Genomic DNA, 26,563 nt, shown 5'->3' on the forward strand with positions numbered 1-26,563 from the left:
AAAAATAGGTATATAATTTAGAAATACATATCCAGAGGTCCACAGAGGAAGCTGACTATCTTTCTTCCATGCTTTTTTATTGAACTATTTGTATCATGAAAACATTTTTCCTTCGTATCTTGAACACTGAGATATAAGTTGAGGAATTAACGTTTTTTTCCCAGTCTGCCTTCAGACCAAGACACAGCTTCTGCATTAAAGTACAACTACACACTGAAAATCTGCAATAACTTACAGCAGGTATTCTAAGTAATACAGCATACCACCACCTCGGTAATATGAACTAAATAGCTCTCATTTTGGTCTGTCCTACTGCCTATTATGTTTATGTTAACAGATGTGTTAAAAACAGCACTATCCTATATAACAGTCATAACCTGTAAGACAACAAGGGTTGAAAATGTTAAAGAAGAAAAATCCACTATTGCTAGTTCATTTTTTAGAAACAGGAATCACATGTTAGAGAAAGAGCAAGTCATTATAATGTTAGCCATCAGGTTATAAAATAGACTTGAAAAAAATAACCCCATGACTATGCGTCCCATCATCAGAGTATCCACTGAAATTGCTCCTTTTCAAAGTTTATGTTGGGAGCTCTATATATTATTAAGAGATGAATAAATGAGCTGCAGTTTTTCAGTTTTTAAAAGTTTATTGTTATAATAATAATTATTATTATTATCTTTAATCCCTCATGTCACGTGGCACATTAGCCAGAATGGTGAACGTGAAACTGAGGGTCATTTTCCATTGCAGCAATGATTTTTTGCACTTTCTCAGATGAAAGAGTGAGCTAAACTTACCAAGGGAAAACTGAAGAACGGATGCAGTAGTTGTGTTAAGGCCAGTGGTGGTCTACAGGAAGAAAAGCAAACAGCAGAGAGATTGTGTTAGGTCAGCAAAACAATACATTCATCACTTGTTTTCCTTTGAAAGCATGGAAGCTCTCTGGATACCTAGACCTTCAGTGCATAAAACTATTAATTTCCTTCCCTTTCAGGTTGAATGATTATGGATTTTGCTGATATTTCATTTTGATTATTGATATCTCATCATATGTCAAGGCTGGCTTTTTTTTTTTTTTTTTTTTTTTTTTTTTTTTTTTTTTCCATTGCACTGTATTAATGTCTGCAAAATGAGCACATTTATATGGAATGCTGGCACTTTACCAGTCTTTTAGGAGACCTAAAAGATGAACCTTGTGGTTTATTATCAGCTGAGTAGAAACCTGTGTTGTATACGGAATGGTTTTCACTTGCCTTTCCCAGCACAAAACAAGAACCAAAAATGATCATAAATAAATAATGAAAATAACGTTAAGTAAACCTAAAATAATAAAATGAAATGTTAAGAGTGGGATAACAGAATCTGTCTTCAGCAGTAAAGCAAACAAAATCTTGATGATACAGCATAATATATACAATGCAATTTTGTAGTAGCATCCACACACTGCTGATATGCAACCAAGACCTACATGCAGGCAGAAAACACTGAGCAGTTCACTCTGTATTCAGCACACGGCCCTTCCATGTTGCTTTTCTTTTTCTCTCTTTCAATACCTTCATATTTTAGTTCATATTAGAACTGAAAATGTTATAAGATGAAGAGCACTAGAATTTTGTGAAGGAAATAATATCACCTGTATTATTTCAAAAAGATTTTCAATTCATTTTGAAAGTTGGACTTAACAATAGTGCTACATAACAGCAAGTCAGAGGATCACCCCAAAAAGAGGAGACTCAAAGTTTGGTTCATTCCCTTTAGAAAAGGACCCTGAAAAGATATACAGACTCTGCAAAAGCTTGTTGCTATAAGCAGATGTTACAGGCTAGACTGAAGATGGAAAATCACACGAAATAAAAGACCATGTCAGCACTAGACCAAAAGAAGAAAAGGAAAAAAGACTCAAACTGGTCAGACAGGAAATTTACACAATCTTAAAAATGTCATCTAATTAGAAGAATAGTGACACATCTTAATTAAATTCAACTATTTGTTGCTAGTGATGACTGCAGCCTAGATTTGAGGACTTCGGAGTTGTCAACCTATGTCAGACCACATATAAAACTTCATGTCATTTCCCATGAGAGCGGTGATGGACCTCTCCATCAGCTGTGCTCATTGTCAGGAAGCCCTGTGATCTACACCCATTCACCGTATCATATCATGGATAAGGCTACAGAGAAGCCAGGCTTCTGAGCAAATTCAGCCCCAGAAGAAAGGTCTGTGGATAGCAAGGATCTAGGCTTCAGCCACCAGAAATCAGCTGGGGGTCTATCTGCATGGCAGCATCTCCAAGGGGAAGACTGGATTGCTTTTCTTGTTTGCTTGCATGAGCGAAGGAGAAGAAACCAATAAGAAGATATGAACAACAATAATAGTGGCAAAGAGAGAAAAAAAAAGGATTTTATGGAAACAATATATCATTTTCTACAAAATTCTGCACCCACATAAAGATTAGATGCAAGGACTTGGAAGACCCTACATTCACTCAACTAGCCATTAACTGGCACTATTACAAAGGTAATTTTACCAATATTTTGTAATGACGAACAATACATTTTCTGCATAATTTCCCTGAAGCACAAGGTGAAAGCACAGATTCCCCCATTATCAGGTAGTCCTGCTCTCTTTAATTATCTACTATGTAAATAAACATGAAAACTGGAGAGAGAAATCTCTCTTATGTCTGAACTCTCTTATTACCCTGTGCATTGCTGCATGACACTGAACAAAAGCTATTTCTAAATGCAGATGTTTTCTGACTGTTATTTGGGACTTCAGTGACACAGAACAAATGCTATCTTGTGGTTACCTGTTTTGGCTTTTCTGTCTTTGGAGACTTTCAAAAAAATTTCAATGCCTTTGCAAACATACATTCAGAATGTGTATGTATTTTCAAGTGTATATTGTCAACAAATTCCTAGATGATAGGACAGCTTTTGCCATTCCCTTCAACATGCTAACATCAGCATTCGGGTGGGAGCACATTAAATCGACTTAAATCAACTTGAGTATTTGAGTTCTGTTAAACTAATTTTTTTGTTTGTTTGTTTGTTTTTCGTGTTATTTTATTTATTTTTTCCCTTGCAAGTTAGTTTTAACCTATGTTCATTTCTGGCATGATTCATCATGTAGCCCACCAGTGCTTATATGGGTGTCATCTCTACCTCCAGGCAATGGTGCAGGACAAAAGTGACTGGACATCTTCCAGCGCTGGTGTGCACCAAAGCAAAGTGTTTGTTAAATTATAATGGAAGGAGACCTGGTCCTGGACATGCTCAAGTGGGTGCGGGTGAGTGTGGGGTACAGCTGTGTTTTCTGAGCAGCTTTCCACGGAACCAGAAAGATCATCAGACTGATCTGTTTTCCTCCCTCTACCCTAGGGAAAAAAGGTGTCCAGGAAATTGTTTGCTTTGGCATGAATTTTTGGTGTGTTTTGTTTGTTTTCTGCATACATACTAAATACAGAGGGAAACTTCTTATAAATGTTAATGAATGGGATCTTCATTGAAATGCACTGAAGATTGGCTGATATAAGTGACTGCAGGTGCGTTACGAGGATGCATAGAAATTTAAGAAATTTATCACAGCTATTAATGATCTGTGAATGAAGACAGACTCAGTGGGACAGATTCCCAATAATCACAAGCATCACAAACAGCAACTTTCACAACCATCTGAAAATTTCCCATTATCTGTACATAAAGTTTACTGAAAATACTTTTTTTTTTTTCCTCTCCTGGGAAAAAAAAATTCCTAAAAGGTAATACTCCTAAAATGTAATTCTAGTCTTATAACAGAAACTGCAGAGTTGCATTTATATTAACACCTTTAAAATTGTAGTCATGTCCCTATTTATGTCCATTCTGTCAGGATCGATTCAACATTAGGTAACACATTTATCATGCCAAGTAATAAAGTGCTTTCTGACTTGAATTATGAGTACCTATTATATTAGCTTACATTCAATTAATTATGTTGTGCAAGTTCTAATTTCAAAATGAAACCCTTTATCAATGTTCCGTGGCTCATATCACCAAGAAATTAAATGTATCAGTTATCACAGAAGAGACATTCAGGAGGAATTAAAAGAGACTATGTTGTCAGTCATTCCAGTAATGTTTTAGAAAAACAAACAAAGAAACGAAACATATTTAATAAAAAACTTTTTGCGAAGTTCTGGGCTAGCAGGGAGTCTTTAGCAGCTATTTCCCTCTGCAACATCTCTGATGCTATGCATCATTCCAGGGTTTTGCCAATGGTAAATTCTCACTAACAGACAGGGACAGTTGGTATTAAACAACCTCTGCCTGCAGAAACAGACAGCTACAGGGAGCCAGGAGAGGAGAGGGAGGTCAAGGAAGTAAACCGGTAGCTGTCACAGTGGTTGATATCATACGTTGACAAATTCAAACTCCTCTTCACTTAGTATTTCAAGCAATAATGTGGTAATAGGAGCCATGAACAGGAACAGAGATTTCAAGAGTCATCTCAAGAGTGGGACTAAAAAATGCATGAAGGCTGGAAAAGTGAAACATGTTTTAAAAGTTGTGATAGGAAGAGATACATTGTGTAATTGATGAAAGATGGCTACAAATCAGGATCAAGTTGGCTCAAAGAAAATTGGAATTAAAACCTTTGTCCATAACCAAAAATAAAACTAGGTCAAATCTGTGGCACGAACACTGTCCTGTGCTCACCCAAAATGGTAAATCCCTCACATGTTCCTTCATAAGAATTTGATTTTTTCTGCAACACTGCCATAATATTTATAAACACTTTCTTTATTAGGCTGCTGGCTGTTTATAAGCATGGTGATTTTTGCAACTGATTACTTAATCATGCCACTTAGGCATCATAATAGATTTTTTTCCAAATTCCTGATGCTGCGATAGTGCTATTTTATCATGTGGCAATGAAAGTACAGTCCAATACTGGATTTTGAAGCCAATTTGTGATTAATAGGGGTAGGCTAAATTATATGTCAGCAGGAAGAAGACAACTAATTAACAACATTTTAAACCCCTCATACTTGGGAACCTTGGTAAATAGGAGTGTTACATATGTTCAAGACCACAACTAAAAATGAGCTAAAAATATGTGGGAAAAGTGTCCCAGTGGTGTGACTTCATTTTTGCACAGGACATATAACAATGCATCTCTTCTCAAGGTAGTTAATGAAGCACAGCACATTCGGATAACATTCAGAGTAACAGAGAGGCAATTTAGCATCACTGTCAGGATTCCCCTGCTGGAGCTGGCTGTGAGGGAAATGACTGAAATTCTTCTTTATCCATAAAACCTATGAATTACTTTTAAAGCTGTTTATGACTTTCAGTAACCCTACCAGCAATATCTACATTGCATTTGTGCAATTTTGATCTCAGCTAAAGATGTAAAATTAACCCTGTTAAAAGAATTGTCAGTGTCTCAAATGATGAGAAGATTGCTGGCCAAATCCACTTCTGTTTTATGGCCCTCTTCCATGTACCCTCTTCAAATAGCTCTCATCAGCATCTCCCTCCATTCAGAATACAGTTGAAAACATGAAAATTAATTTTGAATTACACAGGCTTTGAGCTGGTCTTGTAATTTTTCAGTTCTTTCCAAAACTCCCATTTATGTACATCATTGTAGCTATCTGCCAGCGTCAGCTGCAGCATGTGGGCATTGGTTATATATCTTTCAATTCATTTCCCCCACCCAGATGATCCCAAGTTAATGCAAATTGCACCATGTCGTTTCTTACAGCAATTTTATGACCAAACTACACCCCAATGAAATTAATTCTGTCACCTTCATCGTGACTCAATTTGTTACATACACTTTCCCGAGACTGGCAGGTGCTTGCTCCAGGCTGCATTTAAGTCTGTAAGATGCATTATTCACAAGTGATGTTTTACAACCAAATTAACAATTGTCAACAGCAACAAGAAAAAAAGAGAAAAAGGACTCAGCTAATAAAATAAGAGAAGAAAAATGAACCTTTGAAATTGAATTAGCTGAAATAAAGACATTTCATTGTCTGAAATAAAGACAATTATGCCAGTTTGAAAACATAGTTCTATTTCCTTGCCTTTTCTGCCTTTAACAGATATTTTAAATAACCTAGGTATACACCAGATCAAGAGTTTTTTCTTTGCAAAGGATTGCAACAAATGTTGGTTATTATCTAGTTTTTGAAACATTGGGGTGTTCCTGGGGTGCTCTTCCATGGCATTATCACTTTGCTTAAGAGCCTGTCTACTGAACACCAAACTTGCAAAGCACTCACCAGCTCTCGGGGACCATATGGCTCACAGAAAGTGACAGCGCTGCCGTGCATAATCACACCACACTGCTCTCCAACCTCACAGTTTCTGCATTCAGACCTGCAGGAAGAACAGAACACGTTCGAAATGGAAATTAGAAACCTCACGTTGGAGACTGCATCAAGTTTAAAGACTGTAAAATAAGAGTGTTACAGTTTGGTGCTCAAACTGAACGTAAAGGTTGAGCATTGGCACGTACAATGTGCTAGAGCTGCCTCTCAAGAAAGGACCTTGTGGGTAGGTATTTGCTCTCTGCACGCTGTTACCTCCCCACTCCCCCTCCCCTTCCCCCCCAAAAAAGGGAGCGTCTCTTATCGGCTGCAAAATGTCACACAACAGGAAGCCAGGCAGAGCTTTTACATATATAATTTATCCCAAAATTACTGTTCTTCCAAAATCCTTACTGTATGTTTGTTATACTAGGTGCAAGCCTACTACTGCAGAACTACCATGTCTTGAACAGGACAGCTCAAGGAAAGTGGGATCAGCCTGGGGGCACAAAACAGTGGGGATGAGTGATTTTATGACACCACCTAAGATCATGGGGAAGGAAGGAATCCAGAAATGTTCCAGGTGTTACAGAAATGTTACAAAGCTCCTTGAAACATGTGTGCCTGAGCCATTAGGGTCAGGGTCTGGCATCATCTGTGTCATCTCCTCCAGTTCTCCTCCATCACTTCTTGATAACCTTGGCTCCACCACCTTTCCGTCATCAGTGGCAGAAACCTCATTCATGAAAATGAACAGAGTAAGCAGCTCAGGTTTGGAGAGAAAAACCATGAAGCTCCACATAACACAGTGTTAGTATGCCTTCAGTCCCCTATTGCACCATGGATGGGGGCTGGTAGACCCAGCACAGAGCTCAGGCTTTGGGCACCTCATTGAGTTCCTCCAAACAAGAACATCACACTTCCTCCCAAGAGGAACAGGAACAGGCATTGCAGAAAATTTGTAAGCCTTGTCCCTCTCTGGCTTCAGGGTTATCTATTCCCAAGCTCAGGCTCAAGGCTGGAATGGAGTGGGGAAGCGACACTGTGACAGGCAGGACTTTCACAGCTTGACATCTGCCATCCAGGCAAGGAGACCCATCTTCCTGGAGGACTCTGGCCCCTACAGAGGAGGTGGTCTCTGCTCACTTGCATGCTGCAACCCTACCCTGAAAGTGCGTACCAAGCAGCTCCTACAGCCCAGTTGCTCTAACAGGTTTCTTGCTGCTGCTTTCTATTAATAATTGTCATATCCCCTATTCCTAGTAATAGAGGGATGTGAGACTTTTCACCTTTTAGGGGAAGAAGTATGCAGAAAATCTCAGAAAGGCTGGTAATTGTTGCTGAATTTAATATGAAGGACTTTACACGCAGCCTGAGGAGCAGAGGAAGGGCCCTCTCCCTCAAGGACTGAAGTATTGGTTTTTGGCTTGAGCCACGACAAACAGCCCCCACCAAACTGCCTCAGATAAGGCTGACCAACATTGTCTTCAGACATCCCAAGCTCACCTTTAACATCAGATGTAATGACATTGCAAGCAATGGTGAACTCACTTGAACCCTCTTATTTTTTTCTGATTTCTCTCTGTACTTTTATAATTGGTACTTTTAGAGTCTGAAGTGCAATGAGACTTATATAAGGGTAGTTTAGACCATTTTTTCTTTGCTTCCACTCACACAAAATGCCTCAATCTTGGCCACCTTTTCTAATGTAGAGTGCCACCAAAATAAATGTTTCTACATAGAGTCCAGATATAGCTTAGCAGTTTGCAAAAAGTTTGCGTTTATTTTCTCTTTAATTCTCCAGCTAATTTCTGGATGGAGGATCTTCACAGAATCTCAACAGAAATCAGATGGAAAGGAAGAAAACCCAAGAAAATAGGGACTTGCTGTCAAAATACGTGCTCATAGAATCACAGAATCATAGAATCACAGAATGGATTGGGTTGGAAGGGACCTTAAATATCACCCAGTTCCAACCCTCTGCCATGGGCCGGGACACCTCCCACCAGCCCAGGTTGCCCAAAGCCCCATCCAGCCTGGCCTTGAACACCTCCAGGGATGGGGCATCCACAGCTTCTCTGGGCAGCCTGTGCCAGGGCCTCACCACTCTCTGAGTAAATAATTTTTTCCTAACATCTCATATAATAATTCTACTTTCTTTAAGTTTAAAGCCATTATTACAATTCCTTCTCCTCAGAGCTGCTCTCAATCCATTCTCCACCCAGCCTGTGTTTGCATTTGGGATTTCCCTGGCCCAGCTGCAGGACCTTGCAATTGGCCTTGTTGAACCTCGTGAGGTTTGTACAGGCTCATCTCAAGACTGAATCTTACTTGAATCCTATACAGATTTCCTTGAGTTTTTCACTTCTTTTCCTAGGTTATGATGCTTGCTTGTCTTTTTGTTAATAGGTGTTGTGCTAAACCTCTGCAAGTCTTTCTGTAAACAGCTTGCAAAGGGATATTTCTATTCCTGCCTGTCCCAAAACCATCAGTGCATCATGAGCATGGATGGGCAAATGAAATCTCTGGCTCGAACAGACCAGTAGCATTGTCAAAGTGTAATGTTGCCCATGGAGCTGGAGCAACATTTCCCCACAAGATCTGGGGAAAGAAGAATGGGCTGCTGCAAACCCTGGTAGTGTTTAGAAATAACATTTGACTAATTTTTTAAAATATACATTTAACTAAATGGAGCTATTTTCTGGTCTGTTCTCACAGCAAACTGCAGTTCATTGACACTCTGTTGGGGGACCTTCCCAGAGTGGCAAAAGAGGGGTAACAGGGGTAACTTTATGCAGAAAGGGTTAACTCTGCACAGAGTACAATGCCCTGCACAATACTCTGCAAGTCTGAGTGCTAAGCTTTCCTGAGGAATAGATGTTACACTTTCAGATACATAGATGTAGTGAATAATTGATTGCATTTGTTATTTTGGGTCTTTTCAGCTGGTCCAGGGTCAGTTTAGTGCAGGGCTGGCTTTCATATGCCTACGTCCATTAGAGAAGTCAAAGATGAATGTCTCTTTTCCACTTAATAAATTGCTTCCTTAATCTGAGATTTGATTAAGCTTAGTTTCATTTCCAGTTCCAAAAACAAAGTTATATTTAAAAAATCCTTGAGGTTTTTTCTTGCATGACTATATTATTAAAGTAATTCAGCAAATCACACTGATAGCATATAGTATTTTGGATTTAAGTAGCAAAATTAAATCCTCTAATAAAGTAATGTAGTTCCTATTGATTTCAATGAATTAATATTTATTTATAGAAGCTGTAGTTGGCCCATAATTTTATTTTTCAATATAGCTCCAGGACAGAACATGTGAGTGAACCAAAGTGTACTTTAGGAGAAAACACAGAAACAATGTTTATGGAGTATTTGTGTTGTCATTGCTTAAGTTTCACTTGATCCCTGAATTCTGGTAGCTGAAAAACATGGGAACAGAAGCAAGAAAAATACCTGGAATTCTAAAGTATCCTGGCTGTTTCTGAGCATTATTTTCATTATCTGCCCCTACATTTTGGGGGTTTATAGTGGAGCTACTGCCTGAAATCTCTATATAAATGCGGACAGAGACATATATAGCAGGAAAACTGCCTATGAAAACTAAGTAGGGAACTCTTATGCCCTCATGAAAGGGCAGACTTAATCCAAGGGATAATTTTAAGTTTTTACTCATTGTATTTCAGTAAATATTCAGTGATTTGGTTGTTCATCTGTTCTACTTCTGTAATGTGGTCTATGAAATATGGAGAAGTGTTTGGAAGTCTAGAAATGCTGTCCTTCTAACACAGATCTTTCATCATTACTCATCTTCTCTAGGATGACTCCTCTCATCAGAAATTGGATGGCTGTTGGTAATCCTGATTCAAACCTTTGTACTCTCTCTGAAATGTATCACTTCTGACAATAAATTGCTTGGTAGCTTGACAGAAATATATGAAGAGTAAGAAAACTGATCTGCTGTTCCTCAGACCACCGTCATCATATTAAGTACTTAGAAATGATCCAATTTGCTTCTCTCCAGGTGCAGACAGTAAGGTTAACTTCTTTACCATTCTTATAACCAAGAGACAATATTAATCGCTTTGTCTAGGTGTAGCTTTTTACATGATCTTTCTCACCTGCCTGGTCTAAAATCTTAGCACATTAAAATCATTTCAGTTTTCTCTTCACTGCTCATTTTCATTGCCACCATTGGCGTTTGTCATATTCATCTAGATGCCTTCTCTACAGACCTGCCATCACTCTCATCCCCGGCCTAAAGAGTCCCACCTCTCTCAGCTATTGTTCTTCACTTTGCTGAAGGGGAAACATCTGCTGTTTCCTCATTGCTATTTGTCATCTCGTTTCCCTCTACAATACCTGAGTTTGTGGACATTATATTGACTGATGTCTTTTGTGATGTCTGGACTATAAAGAAGATAAACATCTCAAACTGCCAAGAGATTTTAAAACATAAATCTTTCTGAAGTTTAATCCCACAGTTTTACTGCAATTTCAAAACCACTTTAGGACTTCTCTCTCCTGTCACAAAGCTTTCCTCCACCTCTTTGCCACTGGAAATATCACAGTACCTCTTCATTTCTCATGTACTATGAATAAGTGATGGAACCTGTTTCTTACTGATTGATTTTACTTGCTCAGCTTTTCTTCATGTCATCTTTGAAGAGTCTATCTTTTGTAAGTGATTGCTGTTTGAAGTGCCAATGGGCTTTGAGATGAAACATGGCATCAGGTTGGGAAGGAGAGTTTAGCCAGCTACAGCTTCCATACAGAGTTTTTCTTTATTGAATTTACTGAATCCTCTGTTGTCTTAATCCCTACTGTTAAAACTGTGTTTTATCCATGTATTAACATGTATTAATGCCAGCATCTCTACTAATATATGCATCTGCTTCATTCCCACCTCCCCTCCGCCTCCCCCCTGCTTTTTTGTCCCAAGATTAAGTCATTTACCATTAGGATATATATATATATATATATATATATATATATATTTTTTTTTTTTTTTTTTTCTAGATTTGTTCTTGTTGGACTGTTTTAGTTGTTATATAGCACCATTTTTATACTCTACCATGAGAAAAGTTACATGGAGGTTATGAGGTTACATGGAGGCAAAATGATCACAGAAGCAGGTGTCCAATAAACTAGACAGTCTTCCAGATACCACCTATATTGGGCCTTTATTCATTCAGCCACCACCTGGACTTTTCTCTTGCAAGACACAGACCACGTGTTCCAGAAAGTTTGAACAAGATGCACAAAAACTTGCTTCTCTTCTGCTACAACAAAGTATTCATCAGAAGTATCAACCAGAACCTCAAAAAGCAAACAACCTTTCCAGAAATTGGAAACATGCAGTTCTGCCTTCAAAAGGTTCTGATTAAGCATTTCCTCCCCTAAAGGATTGAAAACTGAGGCTTCCCTGTGCATGGGCTCCCTGTGTTTATGTTTACATGATGCAGATTTCCTTTCCCTACAAAGTAAACCAATTACTTTCATGGTTTCTGAGCTTTCTGAACTAACACACTCCTGCCAGTTTTCAGCAAGTCCTATGGACCAGAAAACACCTGTGCTATTAAACTTTTCATTGAAAAATACAATAAACATTACTGCCTAATTAGTTCTGCAAGTCAGCCGTGAACTCTTCATGGCTGTCAGTGGTATGTCGACCACAGAGTGGGATTCACTTAACTACCTTAACTTACACACCAAATACATATTAGGCATGAAAAGAGAGATACTAATTTATGAATCCATGAATCATATTTATTTCAGAAGGGAGATCTTTGTAAAGCATGTAGCAAATGAGTTGAGAGAAATGAGGAAATCTTTGCTTAAATAAGCAGGTGTGTGCCTGTGGGTTAACAGCTTTTAAAAATAGTCACATTCTGACATTATTGCTTGTTGGAAGACAGCAATATAAAAATTAGTTGGACACACCACACAAGGAAATCTCCATGGTGGTTGAGTCCCAAGAAAATTGAAGAGATAAGATGTGCTACAGTTCCTTCGTTCCCAGAACAGAAGTTCTCCCTGCTTCTTGCTTCGCCTGTTGTCTCCTCTCCTGCTGCCTCCTCCCCTCCTCTTTCTGTACTACTTCAACAGTTTTTCCTGTCTTCTCTCACTAACCAAACTGTGATTTGGTCAGGAACCCATTCCCAGATGCTGTGATTATTGTGTTTACAAAGAGCCCCATCCCATCCCTTCCTTTCTCCTCCTCTCACAGCTCCAGAAACACCCGTGGCCACGCCTTCCCTCCTCCTGAGTCTCTGAAGAAACAGATGGTTGCTGGCTGGGATGTGTCTTTTAATTCATTTAAAAGACCAGAAATCCATAAAAAACAGGCAGACACTCTCAAAATCATACAGTGCCCCTGTGCAAAATAGTTATTTGATGTGGGGCCTCTTCCAGCGATGGAGTGGCACACCAGCTCTGCTGGGACTCATAAAATTAGACACACACACAACCTATAAAAGGCTTTGCTTGTGCACTTGGACTGCACATCTCTGTCCAGAGTTGCACATGCCAGAGAGCAGATCAGGAGGAGGGGAAAAATGCTAATCACACCCAAGCCACTGCTGCATAGGATCTGGGAAGAAAAGGCCATAGGATAGTATTAACACCTCTCTTTTTATCTTTACACAAATAACGGCTTCAGAAATTATTAGAGGGGCTTAGTCTAACTGGCCCCTGGTGACAAGGCGCCACTGGAGTGTTGGTGCACAAGGCAGCTGCTACCACACTCTGAGCACAGCAGACCAGGGCCAGAGCAGGGCTGGGAATCCTGCTCCAGCAGTTACTGCAATTGTTTGTGATAAAGATGGGATTTTAGCAGCTGCCAGGGGAAAAATGCAATTTTAGGATGGATGGTGTAAACTGTTAATAATCCCTGATTTAACTCCCACCAGACAGTCAAATGAGAATGAGCTTTCTGCCACTAAGCAGCTCGTCACTGGAGGGAGAGCTACTGTAGAAATCCTTTATGCAGAAAAGCTCATGACACCTCATTATAGTTTTCTTTTATTTGTGCTCCACTTCCATTTAGCATTGCTGAAGATGTTGGCTTTCTGGTGTCATTACAGGGATATCAAGGCATCCGTCACAGGACTGCAGTGAGTTTTAGGACTTTCTCCCAGCACACAGCTCTGTGCACTCACCCACCAGCCAAGGTGGGTCAAGGTTATTCCATGGGGAGCACACCCAAATCTCAGGAACAAAAGGACCAGGAGACTGGGGCCTCTTTTAGTCTGAAATTTCTCTACTGAGATTTCTGAAAAGCAAGGGTGAATTTAAAGATAAGAGAGCAACGGATAAATAAATTATGGAGGCTCCCAACAGACAGGCCCTCTGTGAGTTATGAGACATCTGCAGGGAAATAATGCCTCCTCTCATTTCCTTCCACTCAAGTCCATTTAACACACTGCTGTTAAAGCTATCTACCTTGGCAGCTATTCTGTAACCCATTAAGAGTCCTTGATCTATTCATTCCCACAAAGAAAGATTTTTTTTTGGTTATTTTTCTTTTTTCCTTTTTTTTTTTTTTTTCTTAAATATTATAGCATTCCAGGTCCCTAATGCATCTGTCCAGAAAAAAAAAAAAAATCATTTAAAGAGATAATGTAAAAGGAACAAAAGGAGGAAAAATACTAGGCATATACTAAAAAGTAATTCAATAAGTATGTGTAAAAGAAGAATATCTGTAGCATTCCACAAACCATAATCTTTTTATATAAGATGGTGAAACCATGAAAGACATACAAAGATGGAAAACTGTGAGACCTTAATAAAAAAGAAAGTAAAGTTAGATTTCAAAGAATATATGTAATCCTATCTAACAAATGGTAGCTGCTACAAAGCTTGTTTTATCTGAAAAAAAATAAACTAACCCATTAAAATATTTCTATCTTGTATGAATGAAATCAATCCAATTAATTATATTTATGAATTAGGATCGGAGGGAATAAAATAAAAATAAAAAACATAAAAAAATAAAATAAAAAACAGTAACAACCTCATATTAAAAAAAGTGACTCCAACCTTTAAAACCTTGTGTTAAGACCAATAGATGTGTTTATCTGGCTACAAAATGATCATTAGACATGTTAACTATGTAGTGTAAAATCAGTTCTGTACTACAAGAGACCTGTAACTTCTTCCTTTAATAAGTACACATATACCATACAAAATGGTACTGTCACTGTGACGGTGCACTTGAGCATGTACTGCTTAAGAAATAATAACAACCTGTCCTTGCTGTTTCAAGCATAAATTGTGATAATGTATATGACCCTGCTCAGGAATCCTGTCAAATGATAAAAAATAGGAATTAGGAACTACAGTACAGTACCAGAAAGGCAAGAGCTTTCCCTTCCTATGCAATACAAAAGATAAGGAAATTCTTGCCTTCCATGAAAAAAAGATAAGAAAAAATACTTAGCTTCACCAGAAATATGTACTTCATGAACAGGAAATGAAAATATAATTGAAAAACAAAGTTTAAATATTGAAATTCAGCACCTTTTCCATGAAAAGCTTTGATCTGAAGAAATCAATATTTTCACACAAAAATATTGAGTGAGTTCAGCTCTACTTCTTTCTATTTTTGGATTAATTTAAAATTTGAAGTCAATATGAATTTGCCACTCACGTTAATGGGCTTAGAATTTCTTGTTCAATCATTAATCAATGAATTAATAAGCTAATATATGTAGGTCCTTATGGATTAAGCTATACCAATGTGAGCTGAGTTATCTAGGAATTCATATAATACAGATATGTCACTGTAATAAACAAAATGTATTAATTTGCTAAGATGTATATAAAGGGAAGCAGAAGTCTGAAACTCACCACATGTTAGGATTCAATTCTTGCTGATGGTAAGAGTCAAAGTCATCTCGTAGGATAATGCTGTCACTGTGCATTTCAGCTAAAATAAAAGAAAGTGCAATATGAAAAACCCAGCTTAATCAGCAGGTATTTTCTTGTTTTGACAAAGTATTGTATTTTCTAGAGCTACAGTAATACAATGTAAAATGAGGAAGTAATATTTAAAGTGCGTTAGTTAGAAAAGCAGTTTTGTTGTTGTTGTTGTTGTTTTTCCCTTACTCTGGACCATAGTACCACAAAAAATTAAGAGGTCTCCCAGTCTCTTACCTAAGTGTTATGGCCATGAAAAGATGCAGTCATCTAATATATACTGATAGCAGTAAAGACCAATTCATTTAAAGTATCTAAGCTGTGAGTTATATTAAGTAAATATTTCCAATTATTGGTGTGCACACTTTAGACTACAACTTTCACCCTAGATTTGCTAGGGTGCTTTTGAACATTTAAGTATAATGACCAAAAAATATTACCTCCCAAACTTGGGCACCAGTTTGGGAGGTGCCCAAGGGTCTATTAAACAGACCCTTTTCTACAAATACTTCCCTTGAATGAAGTGACAGACTCATGTTATTCAAACTGAGCAAGGATGCCAGAATCTTGCCCACATTAACCAAATTGCAACTCAATAGTTGGTGAGAATAACTGGAACTTTGTGATGTGCTCCATGCCCTGCTTTGGGAGCAGGACAGGAACTCTCCTAGGTGCAACTTGTAGGTGTATGGGGACAAAATTCAGTGACCCTGAATTGGTGTGACACACTGGGGGTTATGTGTCCTTATGAAAATGGGTGCCGCAATGCACAGCTAGGAAGAAAGGCTTTGTGGCATGATATACTCACACTGCAAAGGCTCAAAGGTGATAAATAAACAGCAATAAAAATCACAATGAACAAAACAACTAATCAGAGTTAGACATAATTCAATTCATTTTATATGAGTCTCATTTTTATTTGAATTCCCCAGAGCTCATTTCATATGACCTTACAGATTGTTTATTATAATAAAGTTAATATTTCTGAGTTTTAGTAATAAGAATGACAAATCACCTACCTAGGTGAGGATGTAATGGAGCTTCCGTTGGAGCTGTGGAGAACAAAGACACGCAAAGCATGAATATCTGCTGTGATCAGGACTTAATTGCAGCATTAAAGATCAGTTCAGCATAAACCAAATTGTAACAGTACGTGCTCTGCTAAGTCAATTCTTTAGACATTTTAATTATGAAAAATGTGATGCACTAAAAGTTATAAAATATAGTATAAATACAAATAAAATAAATATTCTCTAATTAAAATAAGCACCAATAATAAATGAAATATATAAACTGTTGTATAGCAAGGTAAGAAAGATCTAGTCTAGAACTATGAGATATTATTAGAAATAGTTCAGAATAAGATTCACTAATTTAACAATTGATTAGAAGAGTTGAAATTACGTTCAAAAAAAAGAAGTAAAATCTAGGAGAGGCAAAAATGCCACGTTTTGACCATTTATACTCCTCTGGACAACATTTTACTAGGCATAGTTTTTGGAGGAAAAATCCTATTATTCCTAGTGCAACAACTATGGGATTGACTCAGCCTATCACTGAATCAAACACTTATTTTTAAGCACATTTTTGCATACGTTGCTGAATCATTTCCCAGGTAGGCCTTATTCCTCCAAGATATGGTAGACAATCTTAAAGACACACTACACATGAGGTGTGTGTGAAATGGCTAATTTTTATTGAGTCGTCATTTTCTAACACTTTGCAAGAGGAGTTTTGGTGTAAAATTACACAAATAAAAACAGAATATATATATGTGTGTGTGTGTGTGTGTGTGTGTTTGTGTGTGTGTAGATATATACACAAAGAACTGGGGGAATGTAGAATGTGTCTACAGAGAGTATTAGATACTCCATGGTAGCCACTACATTCATAGGCTTGCCCAAGTATGTTACACCATTTTCAGAGGCAAAAAGTCTGCATATAAACAAGATCCCAGGGAGCAGCTATCTTGTTTGCATCTCAGTACCTTGTCCAAGTAGCTGTATTTCTAGCTGCATTTTATAATTTGGCAAACAGAACACAAATAAAAGAAAAAAATATGATTCTATGTCTCTTGTTGTACACTGGCCTAAATTGTATCATGTTCCCAATTTCTTCAATATGTTACAAAAAAATTACTGAAGTACCACAATTTCTGTCATAACATCTGACAAATTAAAAATAGATTAAAACAAACAAACAAACAAACAAAAAACCATAAACATGAATGCTGCAATCTGTAGAGCCCTCACACGTAGTCATTTGAATAGTAAGTAAAACACAAATCTCATTTTTCTCTTCCTGTTTTTCCTTAACCACTTGGTTTGCTTGGGGTTGTGACATTTTGTAATGGATTTGCAACATTTCACGGGGAAGTTGAGAAGAGAGAGAATGAAACAAGGTAAGTGTCTGCAGACTAGAAAAGGATGGCAAGCAGTCTGGATTTAGTTCAGACAGAAGGCATTGATTCAGATTGGGAGACTACCATCTTTTAGTCCATTCAGTAACATACACAGACAATGCTGAAGACAACAATGTGACCACTGAAAGCAGCAATCTGCAGCAAAGAGCAAATGCATTTTTAAGAGTCTGATTTTGAAAAGAAGTTACAGAGATGCAGAAATATATATATATATATATTTTTTTTTTTCTTGTGTGTCTAACTTAGGATGTGGAGAAATGGCCTCAAGTTGCACAAGGGGAGGTTTAGATTAGATGACAGGAAGAATTTCTTCACAGAAACAATGATTAGGCAGTAGACCAGGCTGCCCAGGGAAGTGTTAGATACACCATCCTTGGAGGTATTTAGGAGGTATTTAGGGATGTCCACATGTGGACATAATGATTAGGGACATGGCTTAGTGGTGGACTTGTAGAGTTAGGTGATGGTTGGCCTTGATGATCTTATGGGTCTTTTCCAAACTCTACGATTCCATGATTGTAACCTGCTGTATTTTTATGGAAGAAAGTTATCCATGTAAAGATTTGACCAGAAGCCTTCTTGTCTTCCTCAGAAGAAATGACAATAATGACTCTAACAATGGCCCAAACATCTCATCATGACAAGCTGGAGCTATTGGACACCAGCTACAAGCTGGTAGGGCAACACTGATGGATACTGCACAGGAAAAGACAGCATATGTCCCAGACATTGTTCATGTTCGTGGAGGCGTATTTACATTTCTCCAGAAGACTTTTTAAAACCCTTTGCACAGAAGAAATGAATTTGCCTGGATTAACTGAATTGTTTCCCAGGTAGAGCAATGCAGCTGCTCTAGATTTTGCCCGCAGGAAAAGAAGTACATTGTGGCATGGGATTTGAAATACTCTTTATGTTGTAGGTGGCTAAGCTTAAAATAAGACCTCTGTCTCTGACGCTCAGTATTACCCTTTTTCATTAGTCCTGGCTCATCACTAGGAGCAATCTGAGAGGACATAGCTGAGAGCCACTCTGCTTGTACTCTGTTGTGAGGAGGATGGTTGTGTCGGGCCAGGTCACAGACAGACATCAGCTGGCCAAGGAAATTTCACTAACCTGCAAGAGCTTCCTCTACAATGAGAGCAATTCAGACCTCATAATGGAAATGAAAGACTAACTTCTCATTCATCCCAGGTCACTTGGCATTGTTCTTTGGAAGAGATTTTCTGTGGAAGGTGGTCCATGCTATTGCTGATGGTACTTTCTGAGGTTTTGCAAAATTACAGCATTCAGCTAAAAGAAGCAGGTATAGCAAAAACCTGCAATCTTTAAATATTCAAATTCCTTTGCCCTCAGTATTCTTTTTTGTTTCTTTGTTTGTTTGCTTTTGTTTGTTTTTTTTGAATATAACTAGTTATTTATAAGATTAAAGAAAAAAAATCAGATTTTTCCTAAAAAGTTTCTTTAATTATGTGCATAGCATACTGCAAAACAAAACTGCTTACCAATAGGCTGAAATGAAAGAAACTGTGTAAATACATAATACTACTACTAATCACTCATTTGAAAAAATACAGGTGGAGTTAAGCAAATAGTGTTGGACAAAAAGTTGTTCTTACAAATAAAGATTTTCTGTTAAGGGGGGCTTTGTTTCCCAAACCTCTACAGCATCTGAGAAGCCCAAGAATTTTCGCCTCCATCTAATTTGTAATTCAAATTCCAGATCTGAACATGACAAAATATTGTAAAAGTACTATTTAATGAGCAATGAACTTAGACTTTAATCTCACTAGGAATAATTTCTGTATTACATTTTATATTCCATTGCAAAACAGCCGTGTGTAGGTCTTCAAGTGCTGTAGCTAAGGTACCTAAAATATTATAAGTGTAGAACATCACAAAAAATTAAAAATATTTTTAGGTGTGACTCTTTTTATCAATTCATAGACCTACTTATTTTAAAACAGAGTAAATTGTACAGTGGGCCATATAGGGTGACTAAAGTCAAATGGAGTTTAATTGCATAAAATGAAAAAGCTAAAAAGTATATGGTGCAGATTAACTATATACTGAAAAGATCTAAACCACTTCCAATTTAAAAAACTTGCAGTACTTCAGGCTGAGAGGAGAAAAAAGCTATCTTAATAAGTATTTTAAATCACGATTCACTTTCTAAGATGGTTACACATGGTTGAGTGGTTTAAAATCTAGAAACAGTATTTGCATGGCTCAAAAATACATATTAGCTTGAATGAGAATGTAAAAATGTAAAACAAATGAATTAATTATTATTATTATTATTTTGACTAGCACCATGGGTATATACAGAACTTTACAAGAGGTGAATTGTGCTAAGAAAAGAATGGAAATTGAGCTCAACAGAGCTCACAACCTAAGAGGCATGAGCAAACACAATACAAGAAAATGTAAGGAAATGTAGGATGCTTGCCTTGCAAGGCGAGGCAATCCTTTTGGTAAGGAAAAGCATAGAAGAGAGTATACAATACAAAGCAATTCAGAGAGAAAAGGCCACAGTCAAACTGGAAGCGTGAGAAAGTTGAAGAAAGTAATAGGGAATTCGAAAGTCAATGGGGTCATTGTGGGGCTCTGTGTCCATGGGATGAGGGAGAATGAAGGAATCTTTTGGAGTAAAAGGTTAAGATTTTCTGTGGATGAAGTAAGGCTAATGAAAGGTTATTAACAATTAAAATAATAGAAAAGTGTGTCCTGTCTTAGTTAAACAAGAGGGGAGGGAAAAAGTAGCAGCAATGGAATGCCAGCTCACACTAGAGGAGCTAGAATATGAGATGGGAAACAAGATCTGGTGATGGGTCTTATGCCCATGGAAATATAAGAACCAAAATCATTAAACATGGCAATAGGTAATGGTTAAGCAAGACAAGTGTTCAACCAGAAAAAAGAACTAACATAATGCAAATTAAACATATGTTCCAGCTATGTCAGTTTATACTATTGATACTGATATTCCATAGATCTTTGGGGTCAAGTCTGTGTATAGGGATAGGTAGGGAAAAACACAGCATAAGAAAACATTTGTAAAATTCACTGCAAAGTAGAGAGTTTTTTTCTTTTTTTTTTTAGAACTCTGAACATATATCTATATATATTTTAAACATAAAGCAAAAGAAAATTACAGAAACACAAATGCTCCCAGCCAAACACCAAACTCCAAGTTCAACAGCCAGCAGCCATTAGCCATCACTCACCAATCCATCACAAATGAGATGTGCAGAGAGGTATATTATATTTTGCAGATTATGAAAAAGTCTAATCTCCTCATTAGCAGCCAGATGAAGATGAAAAAGAAAATTAATGCTTTTATTTAGACTCCTGCCAATACTTGCTCTCCACTGGTAAACAAAGTTGCTATTGAAAGATAGATGCTGAACATCCCCCTAGAGAGAGTCAGTGCGTTGCCTGAGGGCTGCATTATTCTCACTGACACATAAGCCAATACGTCAGCTCTGAACTTGAGTCTTCTGTAAAATACTACTCTGGTCAAGCCTGAGAGCCTGCAATCTGTTTTGTGTTTGTTTTTCAAAGTGTTCCTTAATCCATATTTACAAGGTACAAAACATGCCTAAAAGATCTTCCACAAACATTCAGGCGGAAGCTATCAAATCAAAGGGATCTGGGCCAGTTCTCGGGATTTACATTAACATGGAGACTTCTGTCAGAGCAGGGAGGGGTTTCTTAAGAAAGGAATGCCAATCCTACAATTTGTGGTGTTGAACATGAGATCATATGAAATTTTGGAAATCTTGCTGAAAGGAATGATTCTGCAGTAGGAGGGAACAACAACATCCTTCATCTTCTCCATCTTTTAAGCCTAATGGTACTGATTCTCCTGCAGTCAGTCAACTAAATGACACGCTCACAAATTTCCCAGCTGGTCCTTACGCCAAAGCACTGCATTACCAGCCCAAAGTTACAGAGCATACCAGAGGCAGGCTCTCCTTAACCCTCCAATGTCACTCGGTGCGGTGAAGGTGGGCTGGCGGTGTGATGTGCATGCTGCCTCCATCCCTGCACCACGAGCTCTTTCTCCCTGGGACATCGCTGCTCTCACACAGACCTGAGCTCCCTTCAATTTCGCAGTGCAGTGCAGCCAGGTCTGATGTTTTGCCAACTCCGTTTTAATTATGCAAGTGCTTATTAAAGTAAGATTTTTGATCTACTCTAGCCAAGAATAAATATGAATTAATATGTACAGTAATATGTTTACCTTATTTTTAACTAATTTTACTATTAAATGAACATTACATGTATTATTAATTAAAGATATTGTTAACCGTAATACTATCATCAGTCATTAACATCCTTATTTTTCTTTACCAATATTTATAACAAACTATCTGCTCTGTCTTAGCTTATAAACTCTTTGTTTTCTTGCCTTTTGTGCTTGGCTTTTTTTTTTTTTTTAGGATAATTTTTATGTTTCCTTTCTTTTCAAGATCCAATAAAATTCTTATAAACTTTAAAGCTCACATCAGTTCTCAAAGATCTCTCTAGCTTCTTAAAATATTTATTATATGCTGAACACACAGCTTTTCAAGTGATTGTTTTACTTTCCTTGGTGTCTTTCCCTGTGGCATCGTTCTTTATTCTATTCACATTATACATAGGGCTGCTGGTTTTGCATTGCCATTCCTTAACACAGCTCTTCATCATCCTATAATTGTCTTCAAAATAAGGACTACACTTTACTTTGCTGCACAAATCCCATTAACTCTATTAGGATTTACTAATGCATGTCCAATGGCAGACAGCCCCAACAATCATGATTTCTGAGATTCCTTGCTGCTTTCATGTCTTCATGTATATCCTTTGTACTAGTTATTATGAAGGCTGATATCATACCCAGTGAATACTTATTAAAAAGATGTCCTGTAATAAATCTAAAAAGTTGCCCTTTGGTTTTATGTTCTTTATTTAATATATCACATTATTCACTTCAGACTTTCAGTCAAGTAATATTTAGGGCCAGAAAGAGACCTTAAAACCCCACTTTGGTCAGTCTACCTTGTTGTTTTGCATATTTATTCTTTCCTCTAAATAAACACACTAATTCTATCTGAAATAATCCTTTGTTCTCATTAATAGCATTGCTGAAACTATGATTGTCTTCACGGAATGAAAGAAGTGAGGTTTGCGTCAAAGAAAAATCCTTTTCTTTGAAAAGGAAAATTAATGCTAAAAACCTAAGAGCTATAATAGTACACACTGGTTAGGAGAACCAATACAACGCACACTGTCTGCTTAAGAAGTAAGAACAAAAGGATAGAGGAACTGCCTGATGCTAGACCTGACTGGAGGAAAGGTGATGGGCAATGAGGTATTGGACCAGCTGCATCAGGAGAACTGTGGCTGAGCAAGGAAACTAAGGGAAGAGGGGCTTTAGTGAAGAAAGGAATCTGGAGAAAAGCCACAAGAAGCTCTGAGGAGCTTGCACGTTGGCTTTTCAGGGAAATCTTATAACACATCCATGGATGCCACTCACTAAGTCAAACCTGATGTTTGTGGAGTTACCACCATGGTATCAAGCATTTTGGAGAAGACAAAAGACATGAAATCTCTGGGGTGACTGTGTACAAAGTAAAGAAAACCATTGGGAACATGATGGGAAACACAGAAGTTGCTGAGGATGTGGGAGGCTATGACAAGGTGGGGAAGCTGGAGGCCCCTTGTGATGCAGGACATGGCTATCACTGGCTGGGTGGGAGGAGAAGGCAAAGGGACCACCATGGTTGAGCCCAGGCAAGGCACATCTCACCGTCTTCTATTCTCTGCACACAAAAGATACACAAATCCCATTTTCCTCTTGTCCCATGGAATCCCTCTGTGCTCCAAGACTGCATGCACTACCATCAGGAATTACTGTTCTAACCCACATATGTATTGCCAAAATGCTGATTTAAGGTTGGGTTATGTTCCAAAATTTAAGAAGTGTGAAACAGAGCAGGGTGAAAGAATTACAATACCTGATGCCAGCTCTCCTAGCAAAGACTCCTGGTCTAGCATGTCAGAAAGTAGGGACTGTAAAAGCATGTATGGATGGATTTCTACTCACTAGTCTCTGCTTACCAAGGTGTTTCCTTCTAGCAGGGAGGAATCTTGTTGCTTTGCCCCTATTCTCCTTGACCACACTGCCAGCTGTGATGCTGATAGTTACATGTTTCCTTTAAGCTTGTTTGCCCATAGGTTTCATCATGATGATCACTGCCAGCTCTCTGACTCCCTCTCACTCCTATATCATATTTATTTGTTCTTGCCTTACCTGTTCTGGCCACTACAGGCTCTGCCTTTGGCAGTGATTTCATTATGCAGCAGCCATGGAGAATTTTACCTCCTTATGAGGCTTTTTGCCATTTTATGCTGATGACTCTGAATATTGATTTTTTCACTCTCGTCTACCCAGCCCGTGTGAGATATCAACATCATTCTATTTAATGCATCCCAAATGGCATTCTTGCCAATAGTTTTGTTCCCAAATACCATTATACCAGTCACCAAAATGCCACACCTGTATTATAGGGGTACAATTTATTTCCTGTTCTGAATATTAAAGACATTTTTGCTATTTCTCCACATTTTTCTTTCCACACAGTAAAACACTGATACGTGCTGGGCACAATCACCTTCCATCCAGATGATTATCACACTTCCTTCTGATTGCCAGCACACATGTTACACTTTTTTAATTCATTCAAAATATACCTAATTCTAAGTTCCAACCTTATTAGCTTGTATCTGCAGTCACCTCTCTAAATTCCCCTGGCTACTTCCTATTGATATATTAAAATACTGAAAATCTATATACTGAAGCTGAAAAGTGAAATATTTTTACCCTTAATATCACAGAGGTACTACTCATACCTTATCTTAACACCTCAATAAATGCTCCTGGCATAATTTTTGGCAACTTCCTGTTACACAACTATTGCACTGATATTCCCAAACTCATAGGAAAAAACATACCATAATGCCCAAAAGTACGTATTTTGAGGGTTTTTATCATTTATTTGTATGACAGCATGTTTCTAATTTTGAAATATTTATTTTAGACTGGTTTGGCCCATGCTTCAGTCTCTTTTCACATGGAAATATCACTGGAATTTTGCAGAAAAAAATGGATCAGCAGAGAAATTCCTTTCTCTCCTGTACTAGACATGATGGATACCTTCCCTACTTCCCACTGCTTTAATGAAGCAGGTTCAAAGCAGTGTGCTTTTTGTAGACAACAGCTCACAACAGGACATTTATTTTTAGGTTATTCATCAAAAGAATATATGTGATAAGCTGTGCAAACAATTAGATTTTTAGTCAGTGTAGGTCAAACATTTTGTTTAGGTATAAAAATGATCAAAAGTTGCAGGTGAAGGGCAAAAATTTAGTGGCCTACTTTCACAAAATGGGAAAGCAGGTTCTTCACAAAGCTACACATGAGCAGGATGGTATATGAAGCTTTTGCTGTAGGCATGTTGCATTTTTTGTTTATAGTCAACACAGCGATAGTTAAAGCTCAGCTTGTGGTGTTAACTAAACAAAAAACGGTTGGTTATTACAGGCTGACTTTAAGTAAGCATATAAGGCAATAAGATGTACTTTAATTTTTGGATATTTCCCAGTGATTACCAGAGAGGACATAACTCTAGGTTTCCCAGATCACTGATGGGAGATGTGAGGCCAAAGAAAGTATCAGTTTTGAGAATATAAAGAAGGTCCTGATGGGAAGTTTTCTAAAAATTTACTTTCAAAATGAGTAGTACTGAAATGCAAGAACAATGAAAAATCACATTTAGCAGGTATTTTTAAACTGATGGCTTCTCTTACCTCCCTGTTCACACAGCTGTTGTGCTAAGGCATCCTTGAATATAACTTGGCCCCTATGAGTAGCTGTAGCCCTGTGAACATAAAAAGACAACAATAAATAATGTAGCATGCTTATTTATATATGCGTATGTATGGCTATGCGCACAAGTAATTGAACCAGAAGTCCCATTCTGCTTTCTTCCTCTGCTTCTCTTTCTGTACTCTTTGTTTTTAAGCTTGTAGAACAACTTGTAGAGATTTTTTTATGTATTTGGCAAGTAAAATAAATAAATAAATAAATAATCTCCTAAACCAAAATGGCTAGGCTGGTAACATAAAGCACTAGCGTGGAGATTCAGTGAAGGACATGAGTAGGAGCAGGTGCATTGCAGAATTTAGCACGCCAGTCTGCCTGGGAATGCATACCTGTCTCAGAGCAGGAAAGAAAAAATGCCTGTAGAGCTGCTGCCCTGTTAAATTAATAGTCACACAGTCCAATAAGCTACAGAGATACTTTGATATGCCAGATAGAAATGTAGAGCTTGAATGGGTTTCCAGAAATCCTTTCTCAAAACAAAGGGAAAACTTTTCCAAAAAGGGAGAACCCACATTTCTCAGTATACTGTATTAGGTTCTGCTGCCATTTGAATTACTCCTTCTCTCCTTCCTTTCATTTCCTTCATTGTACAGAGAAACCCAAGTGGATCACTATTTTTTTTCTTGTTGGAAAAAACATCATCATTCTTTTCTTTTTTTTTTCCAACTCCCCAGACTCACAAACCCAGTATCTTGACACTGCCTGTCCTCTAACCATTCACCTTCAGAATAACATACCATTTTCTTGGTCCCTGCTGCTCTCTCAGTCTGCCTCCACCTTTGAGGAAGTGATATGCCTATAATAGCATGTAGTGTTTCTATACTTGAAGTCTTACCAGTGTTGTCTACATTGTAATTCTTTCCCATTAATGACCCACAGCTAACACGCTGCCTAATGTACCATAGAGAAATATTTGTCATTTTGTTTTCCCATAATCAGCTAGATATACAATGCAATTTGATTTGTTCTTCTCTTACAGTGCTGCCAT

The 26,563-nt window shown here is 37.8% G+C and overlaps 1 protein-coding gene across 2 annotated transcripts in view; it reads right to left on the reverse strand.

Annotated features, from left to right (window-relative positions):
* The window catches only part of RELN (reelin), a 286,969-nt gene that overhangs the window by 146,432 nt on the left and 113,974 nt on the right, over positions 1 to 26,563 (reverse strand). For both annotated transcript variants that reach the window (XM_027459428.3, XM_072031502.1), the window contains exons 4-8: positions 25,500 to 25,570; positions 16,246 to 16,278; positions 15,158 to 15,236; positions 6,278 to 6,374; positions 804 to 855 (exon numbers count right to left, since the gene is read on the reverse strand). In XM_027459428.3, the coding sequence (XP_027315229.3) occupies positions 804 to 855; positions 6,278 to 6,374; positions 15,158 to 15,236; positions 16,246 to 16,278; positions 25,500 to 25,570 (332 nt within the window). The remainder of the gene's footprint in view (positions 1 to 803; positions 856 to 6,277; positions 6,375 to 15,157; positions 15,237 to 16,245; positions 16,279 to 25,499; positions 25,571 to 26,563) is intronic.

The sequence above is a fragment of the Anas platyrhynchos genome, chromosome 1 (assembly GCF_047663525.1).
Source record: "Anas platyrhynchos isolate ZD024472 breed Pekin duck chromosome 1, IASCAAS_PekinDuck_T2T, whole genome shotgun sequence".
In the NCBI taxonomy this organism is placed as follows: domain Eukaryota; kingdom Metazoa; phylum Chordata; class Aves; order Anseriformes; family Anatidae; genus Anas; species Anas platyrhynchos.